The sequence below is a fragment of the Rhinoraja longicauda genome, chromosome 30 (assembly GCF_053455715.1).
Source record: "Rhinoraja longicauda isolate Sanriku21f chromosome 30, sRhiLon1.1, whole genome shotgun sequence".
Taxonomy (NCBI): domain Eukaryota; kingdom Metazoa; phylum Chordata; class Chondrichthyes; order Rajiformes; family Arhynchobatidae; genus Rhinoraja; species Rhinoraja longicauda.
Window position 1 is genome coordinate 8,653,469 of NC_135982.1, and position 24,816 is coordinate 8,678,284.

The 24,816-nt window shown below is 49.8% G+C and overlaps 1 protein-coding gene across 1 annotated transcript in view; it reads right to left on the reverse strand.

Moving 5' to 3' along the window:
- The window catches only part of samd11 (sterile alpha motif domain containing 11), a 294,059-nt gene that overhangs the window by 93,601 nt on the left and 175,642 nt on the right, over positions 1-24,816 (reverse strand). Inside the window, 1 exon segment of the mRNA XM_078425233.1 lies at positions 11,040-11,129. Coding sequence (XP_078281359.1) covers positions 11,040-11,129 — 90 coding nt within the window.

Consider the following 24,816-nt stretch of genomic DNA (forward strand, 5'->3'; position numbering starts at 1 on the left):
CGACGACGATTGTCTATTGTCTACCGGGGTACGGCGAAAGGTTTTTGTTGCGCGCTAACCAGCGTGACTCATCCTTGCAGTGGGGAGAACCACATTGGGGCCTCGCTAGGAGTCATCCCCAAGCCTTTGCAAAGGAAAGTCCCACGCGTTCATACTCTGTAAAATAAACTCTCCACACCTCCCCGCAAACCACCGATGACAGCAGCAGCTGTATTTAAAAGGAGTTGGTTCAGTCACAGCACTGGAAACAGGCCCTTCAGCTGTACCATCACACACCTAGGTACACTAATCCTAATCCTAATTCATTCCACTTATTCTCTCCACGTTCCCATCGACCCCCATTTAGGGCGGCACGGTGGTGCAGCATTAGAGTTGCTGTCTTACAGCACCTGAACTAGTCTGACGATGGGCGCTGTCTGTGCAGAGTTTGTACGTTCTCCCTGTGACCACACGAGTTTTCTCCGGGTGCTCCAGATTCCTCACACACTCTAAACACGTGCAGGTTTGTAGGTTAATTGGCTCCAGTACAAATGTAAATTGTCCCTAGTGTGTAGGATAGTGCTATCCTACACACTAGAAACATAGAAACTAGGTGCAGGAGTAGGTCATTCGGCCCTTCGAGCCAGCACCGCCATTCAATATGATCATGGCTGATCACCCAAAATCAGTACCCCGTTCCTGCTTTTTCCCCAAATCCCTTGATTCAGTTTGCCTTAAGAGCTCTATCTAACTCTGTCTTGAAAATGTCCAGTGAATTGGCCTCCACTGCTTTCTGTGGCAGAGAATTCCACAGATTCACAACTCTCTGGGTGAAAATGATTTTCCTCATCTCAGTCCTAAATGGCCTGCCCCTTATTATCTTAAACTGTGACCCCTGGTTCTGGACTCCCCCAACATGGGGAACATTTTTCCTGCATCGAGCCTGTCCAATCCTTTAAGAATTTTGTTGTTCCTATAAGATCCCCACTCAACCTACTAAACTCCAGTGAACACAAGCCCAGTCGATCCATTCTTTTATCATATGTCAGTCCCGCCATCCCAGGAATTAACCTGGTGAACCTACGCTGCACTCCCTCAATAGCAAGAATGTCCTTCCTCAAATTAGGAGACCAAAACTGCACACAATACCCCAGGTGCAGTCTCACCAGGGCCCTGTACAACTGCAGCAGGACCTCCTTGCTGCGAAACTCAAATCCTCTCGCAACAAAGGCCAACATGCCATTAGCTTTCTTCACTGCCTGCTGTACCTGCATGCTTACTTTCAGTGTCTGATGTACAAGGACACCCAGGTCTCGTTGCACCTCCCCGTTTCCTAATGTGACACCATTCAGATAATAATCTGCCTTCCTGTTCTTGCCACCAAAGTGGACTTGGTGCGCCGAAGGGCCGAAGTTTCCTTGCTGTATCTCCACAGTCTAAAGTCTAACTCCTCCAGATTCCACCACTCACCTACACACTGGGTTCGAGGCACAACCTCCAGTTAACCCACCAACTCACATGTCTTCGAGGTATGGTAGGAGACCGGAACACCTTGGGGAAACCCTCGCAGTCACAGGGTGATCATGCAAACACTCGCCCCATCGTGCAAACTCCACTTAGACAGCACCCTTAGAGGTGGTCAGGATTGAGCCCGGGTTTCTGAGGTAGTGAGATAGCGGTTCTGCCAGCTGAGCCACTCAGCTGCCCGCGCTCTGGGACTCCCCAAGTACTGGCAGCAGCAGGAGCGTGTGTCATATTGCCGCACTGTACTGAGCTGCATGTAAGGAAGTAATCTCACTATGTGTTGGTCCGTGTGGCAACAACACCGTTGAACCGGGCCATGAACAAGCATTGAGGGATGGCCAGCAGGGTGGGTGGAAGCAAAAGGCCAGGGATGAACAGGTACAGCTGCAGCCACATCTGGACTGCAGCAATCACTGCATCTGGATCCTTTCCCAGAAATAAAAAGGTTACAGCTGTCGGGATTGACTGGATTTAGTGCCTGGGTTGAGCAGTTTTGCTCCAAGCGGATATCGGGCTGAGTCGGCCTGTGTTTGAAAGATGGGGGGGTTAACGGGTTGGGACGCCAAGTTCTCGAAGGGAGTGGTGGGGGGGGGGGGGGGAGGAGGGGGGGGGGGGCGGGGAGGCCAGGGGGCCAGGTGTCAGGAGAGGCAACAACCGGGGGGTCGGGATCGGAGAAAAGGAACTTCTCAAGTGAGGGCTGAGGGAATAGTGCAGAGGGCTGCAGAAACGCAGTCGTCGGGAATATTCATGGCCGAGATGGATTGATTTTTGGATCTCACAGCAATCGCGGGGCTCGGGAGACAATGCTCAGCCGGGTCACTGAATACAAGGCACGCTCAAGTGACCGCTCGGCTTTGCCTTGTTCCTACTTTCCTTACGATTGCCTGTCACAATTCCATCTGCAATAAAGCAAGTTTACACAGGGGCCAAGGGCAGCACAGAAAGCCTTTGTGATGCTGATAATCAGCTTGAAGTATTTGAAGGAAAGAAAAAACTGCAGATGCCGCTTTAAATCGAAGGTGGACACAAGATGCCGGAGTAACTCAGCGGGTCAGGCAGCATCTGTGGAGGAAAGGGACGTGTGATGTTTCGGGTCGAGACCCTTCTTCATTTCTCCAGAGATGCTGCCTGACCCGCTGAGTTACTCCGGCATTTGGTGTCCAGGATGTGGGAATGTCAGGAGTTCTCCAAGGGACAAACATCCTTCTTGCTCCGTCCACTTCCAACTTTTTTTTTTAACCCCAAAAATAAACTTTTGTTCAGAACAAAAAATATATAGAAAACAAGAACTGTGAAAAATTCCGACATTCTCAGTGGCGATATATACATTCATTAGCGTTATATTTTGGTGGTGATCACAAAACCATCATTGTACCGGGCACCCTTGCCACTCATGTGGCCCCCTGGGGTGACATCCCTTCCATTGTTTGAGGGTGTCCCCACCGGGCTCTGCCCCCCCCCAATGTCCAGCAGTGGAAGGACCCTAGACTGTGGTCCTCCCCCACAGGGCCTTGGCGTTGGCTGCACCGAGCTTCAGTGCGTCCCTCAGCACGTACTCCTGCAGTCTGCAGCGGGCCAGTGGGCAACATTCCCCGACGGACATCTCACTCTGCTGGGAGAACAACAAAGCTCGGGCAGACCAGAGAGAGCGTCTTTCACCGAGTTAGTGACCTTCCAGCAGCACTTGATATCTGTCCTTGAAACAGCCAGTTACGGGCAGCATATTTGTGCAGCGGTAGAGTTGCTGCCTTACAGCGCCAGAGACACGGGTTCAATCCTGACTACGGGTGCTGTCGGTACTGAGTTTGTATGTTCTCCCCGTGACCGCGTGGGTTCCCTCCAGGTGCTCCGGTTTCCTCACGCACCCCAAAGACGTGCCTGTGTCTGTAGGTTAATTGGCTTTGGAAAGTTGAAAAATTGTCCCCAGTGCGCGTAGGTTAGTGTACGGGGTAATAGCTGGGTGGCGCGGATTCAGTTGACCGAGGGTCCTGTTTCCACGCTGTATCTCTGAATTCTAAAGTCTAAATCAGGGCGGCACGGTGGCGCAGCGGTAAAGTTGCTGCCTTACAGCGAATGCAGCGCCGGAGACTCGGGTTCGATCCTGACTACGGGCGCCGTCTGTACGGAGTTTGTACGTTCTCCCCGTGACCTGCGTGAGTTTTCTCCGAGATCTTCGGTTTCCTCCCACACTCCAAAGACGTACAGGTATGTGGGTTAATTGATTGGGTAAATGTAAAAATTGTCCCTAGTGGGTGTAGGATGTGCGGGGATCGCTGGGCGACGCGGACCCGGTGGGCCGAAGGGCCTGTTTCTGCGCTGTATCTCTGAATTCTAAAGTCTAAAGACTAGAATCCTCAGTTACGGAGCTGTTCGGGATAATCCGTGACAAGGACCCTTGCATCATTATCCAGACTCTCTTTGCAAATCCAGTTTGCAAATAGCTGGGCAATTGTTAAGCCACAACGTTGCACTCAACTAAGTGAAAAGATTGCGAAGGTTACCTCTCCCTTTCAAAAAGTGCTGTGATTAGTGCAATCAGCAGGGGAACAGTGAGTACACGGGGCAGTATTGATGTACTGTACAGCCGGGGCAAGGTTCAAAGTGATTAATGCACATTCTTATCAACATCACTGTAAACGCCAACCTCACCCAAACAAAACACTACATCAGTCAGGGGGCAACATTAACATATAATCCATTCATCTACGCAGGTTGTGCTCCAGCTCCCAGCGTACTGATGTATTCAAACGTTCCCAGCTCTCTCTCGGCAACAGGGCAGGTTTGATCCCAGCCTTCTCGGGAGCTCGGGTTAACACCTCCAACATAGAGCTAAAGGGGAGCGGTTTTACTCCACGAGTTTTATGCCGGCTGTATCTCCCGGCTTACTGAGGTCGAGCAGAGGGAAAATTAGCAGGGGCAGGTCCCGGTGAGACCCAACACGTCATAAACTGGGCCACGACCCACCCGAGAGGATTCTGCACATGTTCCCATCAAGAAGTGGGAAATGATCTTATAGATGTGTACAAGAAGATAACTGCAGATGCTGGCACAAATCGAAGGTATTTATTCACAAAATGCTGGAGTAACTCAGCAGGTCAGGCAGCATCTCGGGAGAGAAGGAATGGGTGACGTTTCGGGTCGAGACCCTTCTTCAGATGTACGATCTATAGTTCCGCCCCCCTGACATCAGTCTGAAGAAGGGTCTCGACCCGAAACGTCACCCGTTCCTTCTCTCCTGAGATGCTGCCTGACCCGCTGAGTTAATCCAGCATTTTGTGAATAAATACCTATGATCTTATAGATGTGTACGATCTTATAGAAGTGTATAATCTTATAGAAAATAGACTCAAAAAGGTGGAGTAACTCAGCGGGACAGGCAGCATCTCTGGGGAGAAGGAATGGGAGATGTTTCGGGTGGAGACCCCATGTGTATAATCTTCTGGAGGTGTACAATCTTATAGATGTGTACAATCTTATAGAGATGAATAGAGCAGGTAGACGACAGTGTCTCTTGCCCAGAGTAGGGGAATTGAGAACCAGAAGGCACAGGTTTATGGTGAAGAAGGAAAGACTTTATACAAACTTTGTACAGACAGCTCCCGTAGTCAGGATCGAACCGGGGTCTCTGGAGCTGTCATGCAACAGCTCTACCGCTGCGCCACTGTGCCGCCTCAGAGATGCTGCCTGACCCGCTGAGTTACTCCAGCATTCTGTGTCTATCTTTGGTGTACACCAGCGTCTGCAGTTCCTTCTTGCACTAGAAATTTCCAAGTGCTCAGTCAGTGATAATACCAGCGGACTGTAACATTAGGGTTTACACCCATTATTATAGGGTGACACTGGCCTGATCCCCCTAATCATCAGGCACGGTCACACCTCCACTCCCTCGTTAATTAAAGGCTGAGCCACATACTCCACTCCACGCCTTCATCGCCACTTTTTTTCTCTCTCCGAATATTACACATTAAAAGGGGCCAGAAAGCAGCCTACATTCCCAGCGTAGTCCCTGGTACACAAAGGCTTCATGATAACCCTCTAACATTTATGATTAAAGGAACGATTAATCTGCAACTAAAGTTCTAACACGCCCAAGTGTGTGACAATGGGCAAACACACTGAGCTCACAGGCCCTGGAATGACACCGTGAAATATCAGCCTACCTGCGTTAATATAATGCCTCACCTTTGTACAGGATACTGCCGGTGAGGCACTCAAAATGGAGGAACAGTACCTCATATCCCACAGAGACACAAACAGCTGGAGAAACTCAGCGGGACAGGGTCCGAAGAAGGGTCTCGACCCGAAACGTCACCCATTCCTTCTCTCCAGAGATGCTGCCAGTCCCGCTGAGTTACTCCAGCATTTTGTGTCTCTCTTCAGTTTAAACAGCGTCTCCAGTTCCTTCCTACTCATATTCCACATAACTAGCTTACAACCCAATGGAATATACATTGAATTCTCCAACACCAACCTCCCCCCATTTTTTCCCCTCTCCACCCAATTGTCCCACCATCCCACCCTCCTTTGCCCTCCCCCCCATCCCCTTCCACCTATGTCCTTTCCTCTGGCTTCACATTTCTTGCCTCTTCTCTCCTTATCCCACGGCCTTTTGTCTTTTCATCTCCGGCCTTTGTCCACTCATCTGCCTAACCCCTCCCCCCCACACCCGCCGCATCAGTACCCACCTATCACTTGCCTGACTTTGTCCCGCCTCCACCTCCCTTCCAGCTTTCTCCTCCCCCTACTACAATCAGTCTGAAGAAGGGTCCCAACCCGAAACGTCACCTATCCATGTTCCCCAGAGATGCTGCCTGACCCGCTGAGCTACTCCAGCACATTTGCGTCTTTTTTTTGTCAACCAACATCTACTGCCCCGTGTGTCTGGGTAGAGCATCAGAGCTACGTTTTGAGACATCATGGATCCACAAGAAAGAAACCCTCCCCAACCACATGATGATGAAATCTCGAACAGTGATGGGATCCAGTGCAAGGAAGGAGGTAGAGAGCTTCATAACATGGTGCCAAGACAACAACCTTTCCCTCAACATCAGCAAGTCAAAGGAGCTAGTCGATAGTCAGGCCGCATCTCTGCAGAAAAGGAACAGGTGACATTTTGGGCCGAGACCCTTCATCGGACTGAGAGTCAGGGAGGGGGAGACTGGAGGAGGTACAGAACAAAGCAGAGTCCGCAACGATGACGGGAAGGAAGGGTGGGGCCCACAATGGTCCATTGTTCAAGTAGCTCAAAGGATCAAGTTATTGACTTCTGGAAGCAAGGAGGAGTTCATGGTTAATCACCATCTATGGTGTCAAAGTGGAGATGACCAATGGCTTCAGGTTCCTAGGCATAAATATCACCAACTGCTTGCCCTGCACCAACCACATTGAAGGTCCGGTCAAGAAAGCACATCAATGCCTCTACTTCCTCAGAACCTGAAGGAAGGTTGGTGTGTCTCCAATGATTCATACCGACTTCTACAGATGTTGCGTAGAACGCATTCTATCCGGATGCATCAATAGACAATAGACAATAGGTACAGGAGGAGGCCGTTCGGCCCTTTGAGCCAGCACCGCCATTCAATGTGATCATGGCTGATCATTCTCAATCAGTACCCCGTTCCTGCCTTCTCCCCATACCCCCTGACTCTGCTATCCTTAAGAGCTCTATCTAGCTCTCTTGAATGCATTCAGAGAATTGGCCTCCACTGCCTTCTGAGGCAGAGAATTCCACAGATTCACAACTCTCTGACTGAAAAAGTTTTCCCTCATCTCAGTTCTAAATGGCGTACCCCTTATTCTTAAACTGTGGACCCTTGTTCTGGACTCCTCCAACATTGGGAACATGTTTCCTGCCTCTAACGTGTCCAACCCCTTAATAATCTCATACGTTTCGATAAGACCACAACATGGTTTGGCGACAGCTCCGCCCAGGACTGCAAGAAAATGTCACGAGTTGCGGATGTGGCCCAGTCCAGCACACATACCGGCCTCCCCACCATCGACCCCCCTCTCCACTTCACGCTGGCTTGACAAAGTAGACAACATAACCAAGGACCTTTCTCACCCCAGTCATCCCCTCTTCTCCCCACTCCCGTCCAGCAGAAGATCCAAAAACTTGAGAGCACATACCGTAAAATCCAGGGACAGTTTCTGTCCAGCTGTTATCGGGCAACTGAACCATCCTATCAACAACTAGAGAGCCTTCCTGAGCTACAATCTACCTCGCTGGAGGCCATTGGACTATCTTTAATCAGGATTTACTGGACTTTACCTTGCACTAAATGCCATGCCCTTTCTCCTGCATCTGTACACTGGGGATGTCTCGATTGCAATCGTATCTAGTCTTTCCGCTGGCTGGTTAGCACGCAACATAATGCTTTACACTGTACCTCGGTACACTTGGCATTAAAGTAAACTAAAAGTACCACAACAAATCTCCTGCCCTTCTCCATCAACACGTCATCATGAACCTCTGTGTGTCACGAGATTTACATGTTCCAAAGCACAATGAAAAAATTTGTTTTGCCTGCTATCCAATTAAAACAGAAGAACCTGCACATACAGTCATGTCAAACTCAAGTACAAGTACAACACGCAGAGCACAAGAGAAGTGCAAAATGTAGTTCTCAGCATTAACACAGAAAATAGGTGCAGGAGGAGGCCATTTGGCCCTTCGAGCCAGCACCGCCATTCATTGTGATCATGGCTGATCATCCACAATCAGTAACCCGTTCCTGCCTTCTCCCTTGATTCCGCTAGCCCCTAGAGCTCTGTCTAGCTCTCTTTTAAATTCATCCAGTGAATTGGCCTCTGCTACCTTCTGTGGCAGAGAATTCCACATATTTATAACTCTCTGGGTGTAAAAAGTATTTTCTCATCTCGGTTTTAAATGGCCTCCCCTTTATTCTTAGACTGTGTGAGCATTGTAGCACATCAGTACAAGAGACAGTCTGAAGAAGTGTCTCGACCCGAAACGTCACCCATTCCTTCTCTCCTGAGATGCTGCCTGACCTGCTGAGTTACTCCAGCATTTTGTGAAATAAATACCTTCGATTTGTACCAGCATCTGCAGTTATTTTCTTACAGTACAAGACACAAAGTCCAATATCCGCAATGGGGCAGAGGTGAATCGGACAGTACCTTCACTCATTGAAAGTCGCTTTTACCAATAACTTGGTTTGACTGTTAATGTGAAACTCTATGGTCAACCATCAGTTTAAATTACGCATGGGACTAGGAGATTCAGTAACGGCACAAGTACAGCAAGTACATTGAACAGGACACATTCCCAATAAGGAAGTGTAAAACCCCTCAACATGACATCCAAACAACAATACTGCAAATGCATCTTGTGCTTCAGCCCAATTAGACTTTAAACTTTAGAGATACAGAGTGGAGACCAAGTCCATGCCGACCAGTACACTGATGTCATCCTCCGCATTCGGGGACGATTTACAATTTTTACCGAAGCCAATTAACCTACAAACCAGTTCGTCTTTGGAGTGTGGGAGGAGACAGGAGCAAACCCACGCGGTCACGGGGAGGACGTACAAACCCCGTACGGACAGCGCCCGTAGTCAGGTTGGAACCTGGGTCTCTGGTGCTGTGAGGCAGCAACTCTACCGCTGCGCCACCGTGCCGCCCCGAATGGAAAGACTAACCTTTCCGAAGAAGGGCCCCGACCTGAAACGTCACCTATCCATGTTCTCCTGAGATGCTGCCTGACCTGCTGAGTTATTCCAGCACTTTATATGTGTGTTTTTTTTGTAAACCAGGATCTGCAGGTCCTTGTATCTGATGCATTGTGTGACAAAGGCCCTCAGTACCAGACGTCAAAGTGTATCGGTGCAAACTGGAATATGCCGTTACAATGGCAGAGATTCCTTTACATTTTCCAGGTGTTCCTATCGCGTGGAAACAGCACCTTCGGCTCACCAAGTCCGCGCTGACCATCGATCACCCGTTCACACTAGCTCCATGTTATCCCCCTTTCTCGTCCACTCGCTACACACTGGGGGCAATGTACAGAGGCCAATTAACCTGCAAACCCGCACGTCTTTGGGATATGTGTGGAAACCGGAGCACCCGGAGGAAACCCACGTGGTCACAGGGTGGGACCTGCAAACTCCACATGGCCAACAGCCGAGATCTGGGTCGAACCCGGGTCTCAGGTGCTGTGAGGCATCGGGCTCGACCAGCTGCACCACCGTGCCACCTCTGGCCTTCCGTCTTGCGATCGGGACTGAGGGAAATATATGGAATGGCCAAACTCCCAATCACTTTCAGGTAGGAGATGTTGCTCTTACTACATGGGGCTGGCAGTGCCCAGGCCCTGGGAGTGCTTTGAGGTCCCACCCTTAGCCACATGTACCATAGGAACGAAGGAGAGTGGGAGGGGGAAGGGAATATGCTACTAAGTTGGAAAGGATGCAGAAGAGATTCAGCAGGACATTGCCAGGACTCGAGGGGTTGAGTTATAAAGGCTCATGAGGCTGGGACGTTTCCCTTTGAAGAGAGGGGGTGACCTTACTGAGGTGTACAAGACCACAAGGGGCACGCATCACAGTCAGTCTTTTTTCAGAACCGTCCTACCAACAACTAGAAAGCTACCATTAACCTCATTGGGGACCCTTGGATTATCTTTGATCGGACTATCCTGGACTTTATCTTGCACTAAACATTCTTCACATTAGTCCCTTTATAATGTATCCGTACACTGCAGATGGCTCCATTATAATCATGTACTGCCTGCCCGCTGTCTGGTTAGCGCGCAACAAAAGCTTTTCACTGTACCTCGGTACACGTGACAATAAACCTTTCCCCAGGATGGGTTCAAGGTGAGAAGGGAGAGAGGGATATTTAAGAGGGATCTCAGGGACAGCATTTACACCTGGAGGGGAGTCCATATCTGGAACGAGCTGCCAGAGGAAGCAATGGAACCGGATACAAGTACAATTTGCTAAAGACATTTGGACCGATATATGGATATGGGAGGATACAGTCAAGTCAAGTCAAGTCAAGTCAATTTTATTTGTATAGCACATTTAAAAACAACCCACGTTGACCAAAGTGCTGTACATCAGTTCAGGTACTAAGAAAGAACATACAATGGCACACAAACATAACAGCACATACATAAACAGTTCACAGCGCCCCCTCAATGGGCCTCAAACGCTAGGGAGTAGAAATAGGTTTTGAGCCTGGACTTAAAGGAGTCGATGGAGGGGGCAGTTCTGATGGGGAGAGGGATGCTGCTCCACAGTCTAGGAGCCCCTGAGCTTAAGCCTAGACCGCGGGATAGTCAGGTCAGTAGCCCCAAGTTGGCCGACCTGAGGTGACCTGGAGATACACCTGGCGATACAGAGGGATATGGGCCAAATGCAGGCAAATGGGACTAGCCCACGAGGCCAACTTGGCTGTCATTGGCAAGATGGGCCAAAGGGCCTGCATCCATGCTCTACGACTAATGAGAAACCATGTCACCAAAACAGAGAGCGCAGTGTAGTAACCTGGCTTTGTCCAGCATTGAAACCTACCTTTCGGTGATTCACTCCTTCGCCGTTTGACTTCCGGACACTCACTGTTGTTGTTTGGCGAACAGACTCTCCGCTTTCCTAAGATTTCATCTGCAGGAAAGAGAGATCAAAAAATGCAAACCATTATACCCTCAAACCAACTCCTTGATCACTTTTGATGTCAGGTGAACAGAGTCGCTTTGCAAAGTCAATTACCAGCTCCGCAAAAATGTTTTAAAAAACAACTTGGCTCTGCGAAAACCGAACCCTGTTTTTTGTTTCTTCTTCTCCGCGCTTTCTCTTCTTGACGGCTTTAGCAGGAATGAAATGTCCCCCTCTCTCAGCAGCCGCCCTCCTCCCCCACCTTTCCTTTCCCCGAGAGAATTAATGCCGATACCCTTGACAGAGATCAGGCGAGAGACCGACGGAGAAAAGACCCTCGGACAAACAATGGCCTTGTTCGGCCACTTGTCTCAATGAGCTGCCTGGAACACAGGGGGGCCCGAAGACCACCGTCAGAACGCAGTCATGGGTCAGCTGCCAGCAGCCACCCAGCCCCGCACATTCCTGGCTGCCAATTTTACCTGTCTGCGCTCGAGATTGTTTTAAAAGGATTCCTTTATCTGTTTAGCTCACTGCCTTTCCTTCCCCCATTCCACTCTCTGGTTAGATCATATCTCCTGGTTCAAACGCCCCCCCCCCCCCCCCCTCCAGTGAATCCTTCTCCCTTCCCTTTAAGCACCAAGGTCTTCACTTCCCTCCCAGACTCTGTGGCAATGGATGAAGCGTGCGTCCACAGCACACACTGTCAGCAGAGACGCCAGTTTCTAATATACAATTACAGCGTACACTGAACAGATTTAAAATCAATATGCCTCTAATATCACTTCTGAGACTGAAGGCATGATGCTGCATATGAACAGGAAGAGCAGGGTGTATCACAACAAATTTTCAGCTGTCAGGTGCTTATTAAGCAACAAGCTGAGGGGACAGGCACATGCAGCAGCATTTATTCCCACTGACTGATGAATTCAGAGTGCTGCGGATCACTTATTAAACCCACGCCCGTCGTGCTCGCTGCCCTTCAGAGTTAAGTGTCGCGATGGCCAGAGACGCCAGGATCGGCGTCTCCGAGCCCCGGCTCAGACCCCTGCAGCCCGACGGCACACGGACGTTACTAACCCCAAGGTCTGAAGAAGGGTCTCGACCCAAAACGTCACCCATTCCTTCTACAGGTGGACACAAACAGCTGGAGTAACTCAGCGGGGGGACAGGCAGCATCTCTGGAGAGAAGGAACGGGTGACGTCTTGGGTCGAGACCCTTCGTCAGACGGGCCTTGACCCATCTTCTGAAGAAGGGTGTCGACCCAAAACGTCACCCATTCCTTCTCTCCAGAGATGCTGCCTGTCCCCCCGCTGAGTTACTCCAGGTTTCATTGTCTGTATCTTCCGTTTAAACCAGCGTCTGCAGTTTCTTCCTGCTCACTTCTTACTAGGTTGGACATCATTTGGCCCATCGGGTCCCTGCTAGTCCAAGTAGGCAGCTTCAGTGATCCACCAAAGACCCAAACTCAACAATTCCAATAACCCCAGGAAATTCCCCTTATAAATTGTGCAACTTCCCACAGAGAAATGACTGATTGATTGGTTGAAAGGCACAGCAAGGTAACAGGCCGCTCGGCCCGACGAGTCCACACTGACCATCGATCACCTGTTTACACTCCCTCTTCTCCCCTCTCCCATCAGGCAAGAGGTATCCAAGTGTTAAAATGCACACCTCCAGATTCAGGAACAGTTTCTTTCCAGCTGCTATCAGGCAACTGAACCATCCTACAAACGACTAGAGAGCAGTGCTGAGCTACTATCTACCTCATTGGAGACCCTCGGACTATCTTTGATCGGACTTTACTGGACTTTATCTTGCACGAGACTGGTTAGTCAGCAACAGAAAACTTTTCACGGTACTAAACACTAAACAGCTTTCACACTAAACTAAATTCTATGTTATCCCACTTTCGCATCCACTAGGACCACCTTACAGAGGGCAATTCACCAACAAGCTCGCACTTCTTTGGGATGTGGGAGGAAACCGGAGCACCCGGAGGAAACCCACTCGGTCGTAGAGAGAACAAGCAATCTCCTCACAGACAGCACCCAAGGTTAGGATGGAACCCAGGTCTCTGGCGCCGCGAGGCAGCAGCTCTGCCATCTAAGCCAATGTGCCACCATGGAGAACTGGTTTAGCAGAAATATACTTGCACTCATATGTGACCAGCACCCAGACATGTACAAACACACAAAATGACAAGCAAGAGACGTGCATTTGTGCGCACACATGAACACACAAAAGCATAGACACATACACACACACACACAAAGACAGAAACACACACACACACACAAAGACAGAAACACACACATACACGCACGCACACACACGCACACACACGCACACACGCACACACACACACGCACGCACGCACGCACGCACACACACACACACACACAGACAGGAACACACACACAAAAACAGACAGGACCACACACACAAAGACAGAACACACGCACACACAAAAACATAGACAGAAAAACACGCACACACACACATAGACAGGTACACACACACAAAGACAGACACACACACACACGCACATACTATGTAATGGGCTTAATCTTAAGAGTAATTTCCCTGCCTGCAATACCTGCTGTCAAATTGAGATATTGAACACTCAAGAGTCCAGAGTGTTTAATTGTCATGTGTATCGACTGTGGAATAATGAAATCCCTACTTGTTGCAGCTTAACAGACCATTATGCAATAACACACAGATAAATACATATTAATCAAAAATACAATAAATTAGTAACTGTAATAGCGTAGTTCAATTTAGTTTAGAGATCTATCATGAAAACAGGCCCTTCAGCCCATCGAGTCCATGCCGACCATCGATCACTCGTTCACACTCGTTCTGCATTGTCCTACTTTCCCATCGTCTCCCTGCTCGCGAGGGGCTACTTACAGAGGCCAATTAACCTAGAAATTCACGTCTTTGGGATGTGGGAGGAAACTGGAGAATCAGGAGGAAACCCACCCGGTGACAGGGAGAAGGTGCAAACTCCACACAGACAGCATTTGAGGTCAGGATGAAACCTGGGGGCCTCTGGCGCTGTGAAGCAGCAGCTCTACCTGCTGTGCTGACCTAAACACTGGGTAACCATAACTGTGCAAAAAAAAAACCCAACCGGAGCATTCAGTACTTTTTTCTAAAAAAAAGAGTGAAATTAAAGAATTAATATCTAGGCAGCACGAGCTCGGGACTATATAACCGGCTGAATGAAAAACCGGACAGTGAACATTAATATGATTTGGACTATAAGATTAGCAAGGAGACAGAAAATGTATGTGACATCATCAAAGGCTATATCCTCACAGTGTCAATTAGGTTATGCTTTTCTAACAATCTAATAATTTCAAACCACTTTAAAAACTCCGACCATTTGCAGAATAGGAATATCTTTCACGTACGTCCCCAGTGGAATAGTGATGAGGATGGTCGGTGCGTGCCAACTCTGCCAGGCAGCAAGCTGCCAAGTATAGCCATAGCCACATTGACCAAGTAACACCGACCAGCTGGGATAGGCTCAAAATGCCGGAGTAACTCAGCGGGACAGGCAGCCCCTCTCTGAAGAGAAGGGACGGGTGACGTTTCGGGTCGAGACCCTTCTTCAGTCTGAAGAAGGGTCTCGACCCGAAATGTCACCCATTCCTTCTCTCCTGAGATACTGCCTGACCTGCTGAGTTACTCCAGCATTTTGTGAATAAATTGTGGGCTCTTTGGTTATTGGTGCCGGCTCTGAATTATTCTGTACCTTTTCGTACCACTAGGTTCCCTCCCTCCTGGTTCTCAGGCCGAAGGCGAGTCTTAATAGAAATGTCACCTATTCCTTTTCTCCAGAGATGCTGCCTCACCTCCTGAGTTGCTCCAGCATGTTATGTCTCTCTTCGGGGTAAACCAGCATCTGCAGTTCTTTCCTACATGTTTAGTTTACTTTAGTTTAGTTTATTGCCACGTGTACCGAGGTACAGTGAAAAGCTTTTGTCACGTGCTAACCTTTCAGCGAAAAGCCAATACAAGATGGTGACCTAGGCGTCATGTACAGATACATGCTAAAGGGAATAACGTGAATGATGTTTAGTGCAAGATAAAAGTCCAGTCAAGTCCGATTAAAGATAATCCCAGGGTCTCCAATGAGGTAGATGGTAGCTCAGGGCTGCTCTCTAGTTGTTGGTAGCTTGTTAACAGCGAGGGAAAAAACTGGCCCTGAACCTGGAGGTGGGCGTTTTTACACTTCTATAACATTTTGCCCAATGGGAGATGGGAGAAGAGGGAGTGACCGGGATGAGACTCGTCCTTGACGAGCCGGGCCTTCTCAATGGTGCTGTCCGCGGGTTAAACAATGGCGAGGCCACCGGCAACAATCAATGCAGAGCAGATGTACATAGAACATAGAACAGTACAGCACAGGAACAGGCCCTTCAGCCCCTCCACGTCCATGCCGAGCAAGATGCCAAGTTAAACTAATCTCCTCTGCTTGCACATGACCTGTGTCACTCCATTCCCCGCATATCCAACAGACTCAAATGCCATAACATTTCTGCCTCCAGTACCAGCATGTTCCAGGCTCACAGCACACCCTGTGTAAAATACTTGCCTCTTTAAACTCCTTTAAACTTTACCTGTCTCAGTTAAAGCTACATCTGCCCTCTAGTCTTTGACATTTCCACCCTGCGAAAATGTTCTGATTGTCTATCCTATCTACCCCCGTCATATAGGGTCTTAGTTTAACCTGTTCACTGCCAAGTTTATTTTGCACTATTGGCCATGACCCAAGTATACTCAGGTGTGGCACTGAACAGGTTAAAATCCCAGCTTCCTTAAATTAATTCACTATTATTAAAACCTTTCTGAGTCGCCAACGTCCTCACTCCCAAACACGGGACATGGTGACGTCGCTGCCCTGCGCCCCATGAAACCTCATCCTGGCCAGCGGCCATGTGCTCCCGCTCCGCCAATGGCGGCCGCCCGACCCGGGAGTGGGAGCACGTGGCCACTAGCCAGGTGAGGTCACATGGGACGCGGGGCGGTGACGTCACCCTTTGTCCCTTCTTTGGAAGCGAGGAAGTTGGTGACCCTACTAATAATACGGGACAAGGGCGGTCCTGTATGGGACAAACCAATTTAGCCCAAAATACGGGAATGTCCCGGCTAAGGCGGAACAGTTGGCGACCCTAATCAGGCCTCCCCTCAAACTCAAGACGTCCCAGAGAAAACAATCCACGTTTGTCCAACCTCTCCCCGTCGCTAACGCCTTCTAATCCAGGCAAACCTCTGGTAAACCTCTTCCGCACCCTCCCCTAAGTCTCCACATCCTTCCTGTAACGGGATGGCCAGAACTGCACAGAATAGTCCAAATGCGGCCTAGCAATGGTCTTAGAGAGCTGCATCGTAACTTGCTGACCGGCACATTGAACGGTGAAAGCAACAGGTGTCCTAAATTTTCTGAGACGCAACTTTTATCATTGTTCAACTTCTATCAAGGAGAAGTTATACTTCACCCTTGTTAGACCACGTTTGGACCACACAGTTGCAGCGTGGGACCCATACACAATTAAAAACCTTTCTTCCATCGAAGGTGTCCAAAGACAGGCAGCTCGTTTTGTTACAAATACCTATGAGAGAGAAGAGAGTGTTACTGAACTTCTAAATTCATTGGGGTGGAACACTCTCCAGGACAGACGTGAAGCCCACCGTTTGACCTGTTTTTACAAAATGTTAAATGGTCAGCTCGGCATAGATGACCACATCTACTCCAAACCCAAACCTATCAGGAGTAGACGAGGGCATACGATTCAATTTGAGATACCAGCTATCAATACAGATGTGCATCGCAATTCATTCTTCCCTCGCACAATTAAAGCATGGAATAGTCTTCACCCTACTATAGTTACACAACCAGCCGCAACTAAACTTAAGGCAGCTCTTCTCCAAGAAGCCCTTCTTGCTTAAGTCCATACTCCGCCACCTCCAGTTTAAATTCCATTTGGAATATTTTGGAGGACCAAGAACCAAGAAGAACCAAGAACCAATGACGGCAAGCATATCACATATCTTCTCTACCGTTCTATCCTCTTGCGTTGCCACTTTCAGGGAGCTGTAGACCTGGACCCCAAAATCCCTCTGCACAATCTGTCAACCAGCATCAGTCACCGAAAGGAAGCATGCAGGTACAGCAGGCAGTGAAGAAAGCCAATGGAATGTTGGCCTTCATAACAAGAGGAGTTTAGTGTAGGAGCAAAGAGGTCCTTCTGCAGTTGTACAGGGCCCTAGTGAGACCACACCTGGAGTACTGTGTGCAGTTTTGGTCTCCAAATTTGAGGAAGGATATTCTTGCTATTGAGGGCGTGCAGCATAGGTTTACTAGGTTAATTCCCGGAATGGCGGGACTGTCATATGTTGAAAGACTGGAGCGACTAGGCTTGTATACACTGGAATTTAGAAGGATGAAAGGAGATCTTATCGAAACGTATAAGATTATTAAGGGGTTGGACACGTTAGAGGCAGGAAACATGTTCCCAATGTTGGGGGAGTCCAGAACAATGGGCCACAGTTTAAGAATAAGGGGTAGGCCATTTAGAACTGAGATGAGGAAAAACTTTTTCAGTCAGAGAGTTGTGAATCTGTGGAATTCTCTGCCTCAGAAGGCAGTGGAGGCCAATTCTCTGAATGCATTCAAGAGAGAGCTAGATAGAGCTCTTAAGGATAGCGGAGTCAGGGGGTATGGGGAGAAGGCAGGAACGGGGTACTGATTGAGAATGATCAGCCATGATCACATTGAATGGTGGTGCTGGCTCGAAGGGCCGAATGGCCTCCTCCTGCAGCTATTGTCTATTGTCTATTAATCCCATGATCCAACGATGGAGGAGGAGGGGGGAGGGGATATAGTCCATGATAGGACCTGGACTGAGAAAACACGCATGGCCGACCCCTGATCTGCTAGTCATATGATGTGGGTTGACCCGTGGGCACGTACATAACTTGTGTCTGTTTTGCTCACCGCAACTAAACTTCAGACACAGAGTTTCCATTGTGTAAAACGCACAACAAGCAAACAGAATGATGATGGCAGGCAAGTGGTTTAAGTAAATCCGCCGTAAAATTTGAAAGCCCCCATCCACAGTTTGAGCATTTGGTAAATTATGCTTTTAATATTGTAGGCCCCGCAGGTTGTCAAGAATCTAACAAGCCGGCTCTTTGTCACTCAGCTCAGGGGGGCCATTTTAACCAGTTCTGCTGAAGGAACAGTGGGAGCCACATTATCAGACGCACAGCCGGGAGCTGGGCTGATGGTCCTGTTATGCATGATGTAGTACCGCCATTATATCACCAGCGTATTGTGATTCACTCGGGCCGTGGCTCACAAAGTGCCATACCAACTTATATTTTCCCTGGATTCCTCCACAAACCAGTGCAGCAGAATAATCACAGCCTTCAAGTTAATGCCCGGGAATCTATTGGTTTTGGAACTCGTTCCCATCCGTTCCGTTAAACTGGTGATGCAGAGATTCTCTGCGGTCGAACGCACTTCTACGGACGTCTTTTGTCAGCAGAGTCTAATACCGGGAGAGCCGATCGATGCCTCAACGCACCAGAGTTCCAGGGTTCGATCCTGACCTCTGGTACTGTCAGTGTGGACTATGCACCTTCTCCCTGGGTTTCCTCCGGGTTCTCCGGCTTCTTCCCACATTCCAAACACGTGCGGGGTTCTGGAGGTTAATTGCCCCTCTGTAAAGTGTGTTGGGAGTGGATGAGAACGTGGGATAACATAGAACCACTGTGAACGGGCGTTTGGTGGTCAGTGTGGATTCAGTGGGCCGAAGGGCCTGTTTCCATGCTGGCCCTTCAGCCCACAATATCAGTGCCAAGATAAACTGCCTGTGTATGATCCATAATCCTTCATTCCCAGCCTATCAAAAAGATAGACAACAGAAGATGCTGTGGTAACTCAGCGGGACAGGCAGCGTTTCTGGAGTAAAGGGACGGGTGACGATTCTGGTTGGGCCCCTTCTTCAGACTGAAAGTCTGCCGACCCAAAAGCTTTTGGAAAAGACACTGCCTTACTTGCCACCCACTACCTTTCGCGCAACTAAACTTGCCCGGCACATGGGCAGCACAATGGCACAGCAATACCTTTGCTGCCTTGCAGCGCCAGAGACACGAGTTCGATCCTGGTGGGGGAGGGTGGGGGAAGGTGGTGGGGGAGAAGGCGGTGGGGGAGGGTGGGGGAGGATGGGGGAGGGAGGGTGGGGGAAGGTGGTGGGGGAGGGTGGGGGAAGGTGGTGGGGGAGGGTGGGGGAAGGTGTTGGGGGAGGGTGGAGGAAGGTGGTGGGGGAGGGTGGGGGGAGGGTGGGAGAAGGCAGTGGGGGAGGGTGGGAGAAGACGGTGGGGGAGGGTGGGGGAAGGTGGTGGGGGAGGGTGGGAGAGGGTGGGAGAAGGCGGTGGGGGAGGGTGGGAGAAGGGGGTGGGGGAAGGTGGTGGGGGAGGGTGGGGGAAGGTGGTGGGGGAGGGTGGGGGAAGGTGGTGGGAGAGGGTGGGGGAAGGCGGGTGGGGGATGGTGGGAGAAGGCGGTGGGGGAGGGTGGGAGAAGGCGGTGGGGGAGGGTGGGGGAAGGTGGTGGGGGGAGGGTGGGGGAAGGTGATGGGGAGGGTGGGGGAGGGTGTGGGAAGGTGGTGGGGAGGGTGGGGGAGGGTGGGACATGGTGGTGGTGGTGGGGGAGGGTGGGGGAGGTGGAGGAAGGTGTTGGGGGAGGGTGTGGGACAATGAGAAGTTTGTTCTGCCAAAGCCCCTGCTTTGCCAAGTCACTGCGATGGTCCAAGTCTTTCAAAATTGAATGGACTAGAGGGGCTTTTACAAGAGGCCGCAGTTAATCTGTGGCTGACTGCTGTAAGGAGCGTTATGCAAAGATGGCGCTGTTACACGCTCAACCACATCGCTGGCAGCAACAACTGGATCGGGACCCAGTTCCCCTCATTAATTACCCTGGGGTACTAATTAAATCATAATGAATGGGAACACATGCATTAATTAGTAATTAATGAACACCAGCGTGGGCTTAGACAGACAACAGAAAAAAAAAGTGATGCATAATCTCCCGCTTACTGAACCCCTTGAAGTTGCTTCCCACAACACGGGCAGCTGGCTCGGTTATCGTTGGAGGCGGGCGGGCGGGGGCAGGGGTGAGGGTGAGCCTGGCAAAAGCCAGCTCCACTTGTGCAGGGCCTGAGCGTGAGTCTTATAGAAATGTACAAAATTCTTAAGGGGTTGGACAGGCTAGATGCAGGAAGATTGTTCCCGATGTTGGGGAAGTCCAGAACAAGGGGTCACAGTTTAAGGATAAGGGGGAAGTCTTTTAGGACCGAGATGAGAAAGTTTTTTTTCACACAGAGAGTGGTGAATCTGTGGAATTCTCTGCCACAGAAGGTAGTTGAGGCCAGTTCATTGTCTATATTTAAGAGCGAGTTAGATGTGGCCCTTGTGGCTAAACGGATCAGGGGGTATGGAGAGAAGGCAGGTACAGGTTACTGAGCTGGATGATCAGGCATGATCATATTGAATGGCGGTGCAGGCTCGAAGGGCCGAATGGCCTACTCCTGCACCTATTTTCTATGAGACACAATGGCAGCAGGAAGCCACAAGGCCTCTCGACACTTGCTCCGCCATCAGCAGAGTACGGCAGGCCCTCTGTCCCGCCCTGCCCCACACAATCCAAATTCATAATTGAGGGCGCTGGCGGTCATGGGTGGGGCCACATGGGAGCCGGAGGACCCGGCGTGGGGGGGAGTGACCGCCGTGAGGGAGGGGGTGGGAGGAGGGGGGAGAGCAGAAGAGGACCTGGAGCGGGATACGTTGTAACTTTATCGACGCCCTTTATGTGGCGACTCTTTGCATACCTTGAGTGTGAAAAACTTGTCACATCTATATACGAAAACTCTTGTTTGTTTGTTTGTTCCTGAACTGCCAAAACGGTACATGATAGCCCAACAATTTTAGGCCCACCTTACTCACTGTGGTTCCTTTGGTGCTAATGGAAGAAATTTTATTGAAATCGGTGTTATATTTTTAAATTTATCCCATTTTAAAGTTTAAATCTATCTCCTCGGGAGGGAGGGGGGAGAGGGGGGGGGTAGAGGGAGGGAGAGCGGTGGAGGGTGGTGAGGGGGGGATGGGAGGGAGGAGGAGGGAGGAGGGGGTGCTGCACCAATGCAGGAGAGGTTTGGGCCCAACGGGTCCACTTGGTCTAGTGTGATATCGTTCGTTCATTCCTTCATTCATTCCCTTGAAGTCCAAACATCCACCTGCTTCTGTCTTAACGGATGGAAATCCATAGATTAGTTTTGGTGTTAGTTTTACATAAGACCCCGTTCTCTGCAGACAGACACATAATGCTGCAGTAACTCAGCGGGACAGGCAGCGTCTCTGGAGAGAAAGGAATGGTTGATGTTTCTTGTTTACCCTCTTCTAAGAATCCAAGGTGTGCTTTCAAACTCCTTAATGCTCCAACCATCCCAGGTGACTTCCATACACATGCTTGCAAAAGGCAAACGCTCAAACAGGTGTTGTCGTTTGGGTTTATTAGTTTAGTTCAGTTTAGAAATACAGCGCGGAAACAGACCCTTCTGCCCATCGAGTCCGTGTCGACCAGCGATTACCCTGTACACTAGCACATCCTACACACTAGGGTCAATTTACAATTTTTACATAAACAAAGCCAATTAACCTACAAACCTGGACGTCTTTAGGATGCTGGAGGGACCAAGGGCACCCAGAGAAAACCCACGCGGTCACATGGAGAACATACAAAGTGCTTTCGGACAGCACCCGTAGTCAGGATCGAACCCGGGTCTGACACTGTAAGGCAGCAACTCTACCGCTGCGCCACCGTGCCGCCTCGACATTCACTCCTCGTTCATCAATTGCTACTGCTTCTGCTCTTCCCAGCACGGCGGTGCAGCGGGTAGAGCCGCTGCCTCAAAGTGCCGGAGACACAGGTTCGATCCTGACCTTGGGTGCTGTCTGTATGGAGTTTGCATGTTCTCCCTGTCAGGCCTCCCACGGGCACTCTGGTTTCCTCCCACATCCCAAAGACGTGAGGGTTTGTCGGTTAATTGGCTCCTTCTGTAAATTATACCTTGTGTGCTGAAGAGTGACTCAACGGAGTCCCAGAGTCAGAGGGCACGGAAACAGGCCCTTCGGCCCACAATCTACGCTAGGCCCATTTGTTGCATTCGGCCCTATACCCTCTGAATCTGTTTGTATCTATGTCCAAATGTCTTTTCAAAGCTGTTATTGTGTCTGCCTCAACCACCCAAGCACTAATGGATCTTCGAAACTCAACAAAGAGGACAGGGACCTTGGTCCAATGAAAGACAGCATCTGTGAGAGGCAGCACTCTCTCTCCGCACTTTGTAACAAGCTCAGACTGGATCTGAGCCCCCCGCCTTTCAGTTCAGTTTATTGTCACGGTACCGTGAAAAGCTTTTGTTGCGTGCTAACCAGTCAGCGGAAAGACAATACGTGATTACAATCGAGCCATTTACTCATGATAAGTGAATAACTTTTAGTGCAAGGTAATGCCAGTAAAGTCCGATCAAAGATAATTCGAGGGTCACCAATGAGGATAGTAGTTCAGGACCGCTCTCTGGTTGTGGTAGGATGATTCAGTTGCCCGATTACAGCTGGGAAGAAACTGTCCCTGAATCTGGAGGTGTGCGTTTTCACACCTTTTGCCCCGATGGGAGAGGGGAGGAGAGGGAGTGGCCAGGGTGAGACTAGTCCTTGATTGTGCTGCTGGCCTTCGAGGCAGCGTAAGATACAAATGGAGTCAATGGAAGGGAGGAGGACTTGACGAGGACTGGAACCAGACTCCAGCTCTGGAGAACTTGGTGGCAAGACAAAGGAGATTGTGTCGCGAGGAACTGCAGATGCTGGTTTACACCGAAGACACACTAAAAAACGCTGGAGTAACTCAGCGGGACAGGCAGCACCTCTGGAGAGAAGGAATGGGTGACGTTTTGGGTCGCGACCCTTCTTCCGACCCGAAACGTCGCCCATTCCTGCTCTCCAGAGGTGCTGCCTGTCCCGCTGAGTTACTCCAGCATTTTGAGTCTGTCAAAGGAGATTGTGATCGACTTTCAGAAAACGAAGCGGTTTGCATCGGTACGCATGATGGCACCAAAGTCCTGTTTCCACGCTGCATCTTTCACTATCACTACCATTAAACTTCCTGAATTTTAATATCTTTCCTAACTCCCTATATTCACTCTGTAGGACCTCAAACGTCCATAAAGTCTAGTGGGATGCTGGTAGAATTTTATGTTAAAATTCTATGTGCGAGGAGAAATGGTACCGAAAACGAAATGCTGGAAGAACTCAGCATGTCAAGCAGCATCTGTGGAAAAACAATTCGGTTACCATTTCCAGTCAGGGGTCATATCCAAGTGTCTATCCAAAAGCCTCGCTGTAAATGCCACTTTCCTATCTGCCTCCACCCATCACACATGCCAGTGCGTTCCAGACCCCCAACACCCTCTGTTCAAAACATCCCACCCATCTCCTTAAAATTAAGCGCCTCTCACCTTAAAGCTATGCCCTCTAGTCAGTGCCAACACAAACACTACCTGAGGATAAGTAACTCGAGGTGGGGGAGAGAGAGGGAGGGAGGGAGGGAGAGAGAGAGAGGGAGGGACAGAGAGAGAGAGAGAGACAGAGAGAGACAGAGACAGAGAGAGACAGAGAAAGAGAGAGAGAAAAAGAGAGAGAGAGAAAAGAGAGAGAGAAAGAGAGAGAGACACAGAGACAGAGAGACAGAGAGAGAGAGAGACAGAGAGAGAGAGACAGTGATAGATAGAGAGAGAGAGAGAGAGAGGCAGATAGAGAGAGGCAGAGAGCGAGGCAGAGAGCGAGGCAGAGAGAGAGACACAGAGACAGAGAGAGAGACAGAGAGAGAGAGAGAGAGACAGAGAGAGACAGAGAGAGAGACAGAGAGAGAGAGACAGAGAGAGAGAGAGACAGAGAGAGAGAGAGACAGAGAGAGAGACAGACAGAGACAGAGACAGAGACCGTGATAGATAGAGAGAGAGAGAGAGAGGAGAGAGAGAGAGGAGAGAGAGAGAGAGAGAGAGAGAGAGAGAGAGAGAGAGAGAGAGAGAGAGAGAGAGAGAGAGAGAGAGAGAGAGAGAGTGAGGCAGGGAGACAGAGAGACACAGAGAGAGAGAGAGACAGAGAGAGAGAAGAGAGACAGAGAGAGAGACAGAGAGACAGAGGCAGAGAGACAGAGAGAGAGAGAGAGAGAGAGAGAGAGAGAGAGAGATGAGAGAGAGAGAGAGAGAGAGAGAGAGAGAGAGAGAGAGAGAAGAGAGAGAGGAGAGAGAGAGAGAAGAGAGGAGAGAGAGAGACAAAGAGCAAGACAGAAAGAGAGAGACAGAGAAAGAGAGAGACAGAGAAAGAGAGAGACAGAGGATGAAAGAGAGAGTGCGTCAAGCACCAGAGAGATGGAGAATGAGAGAGGTAGTGTGCGAGGGAAGGGAAGAGTAAAAATCAGCACTAATGTCCAGTCCAGTGGACAGTTTGACAGCCTGGCTCCTTAATTCCCCTGCTTTAGTCCCTTAATCTGTCATCTTTATCAGGCTGGGATGTGCCAGGCAGCATGCAGAGGGCCCCTCCTTGTGATCAATCTTAACA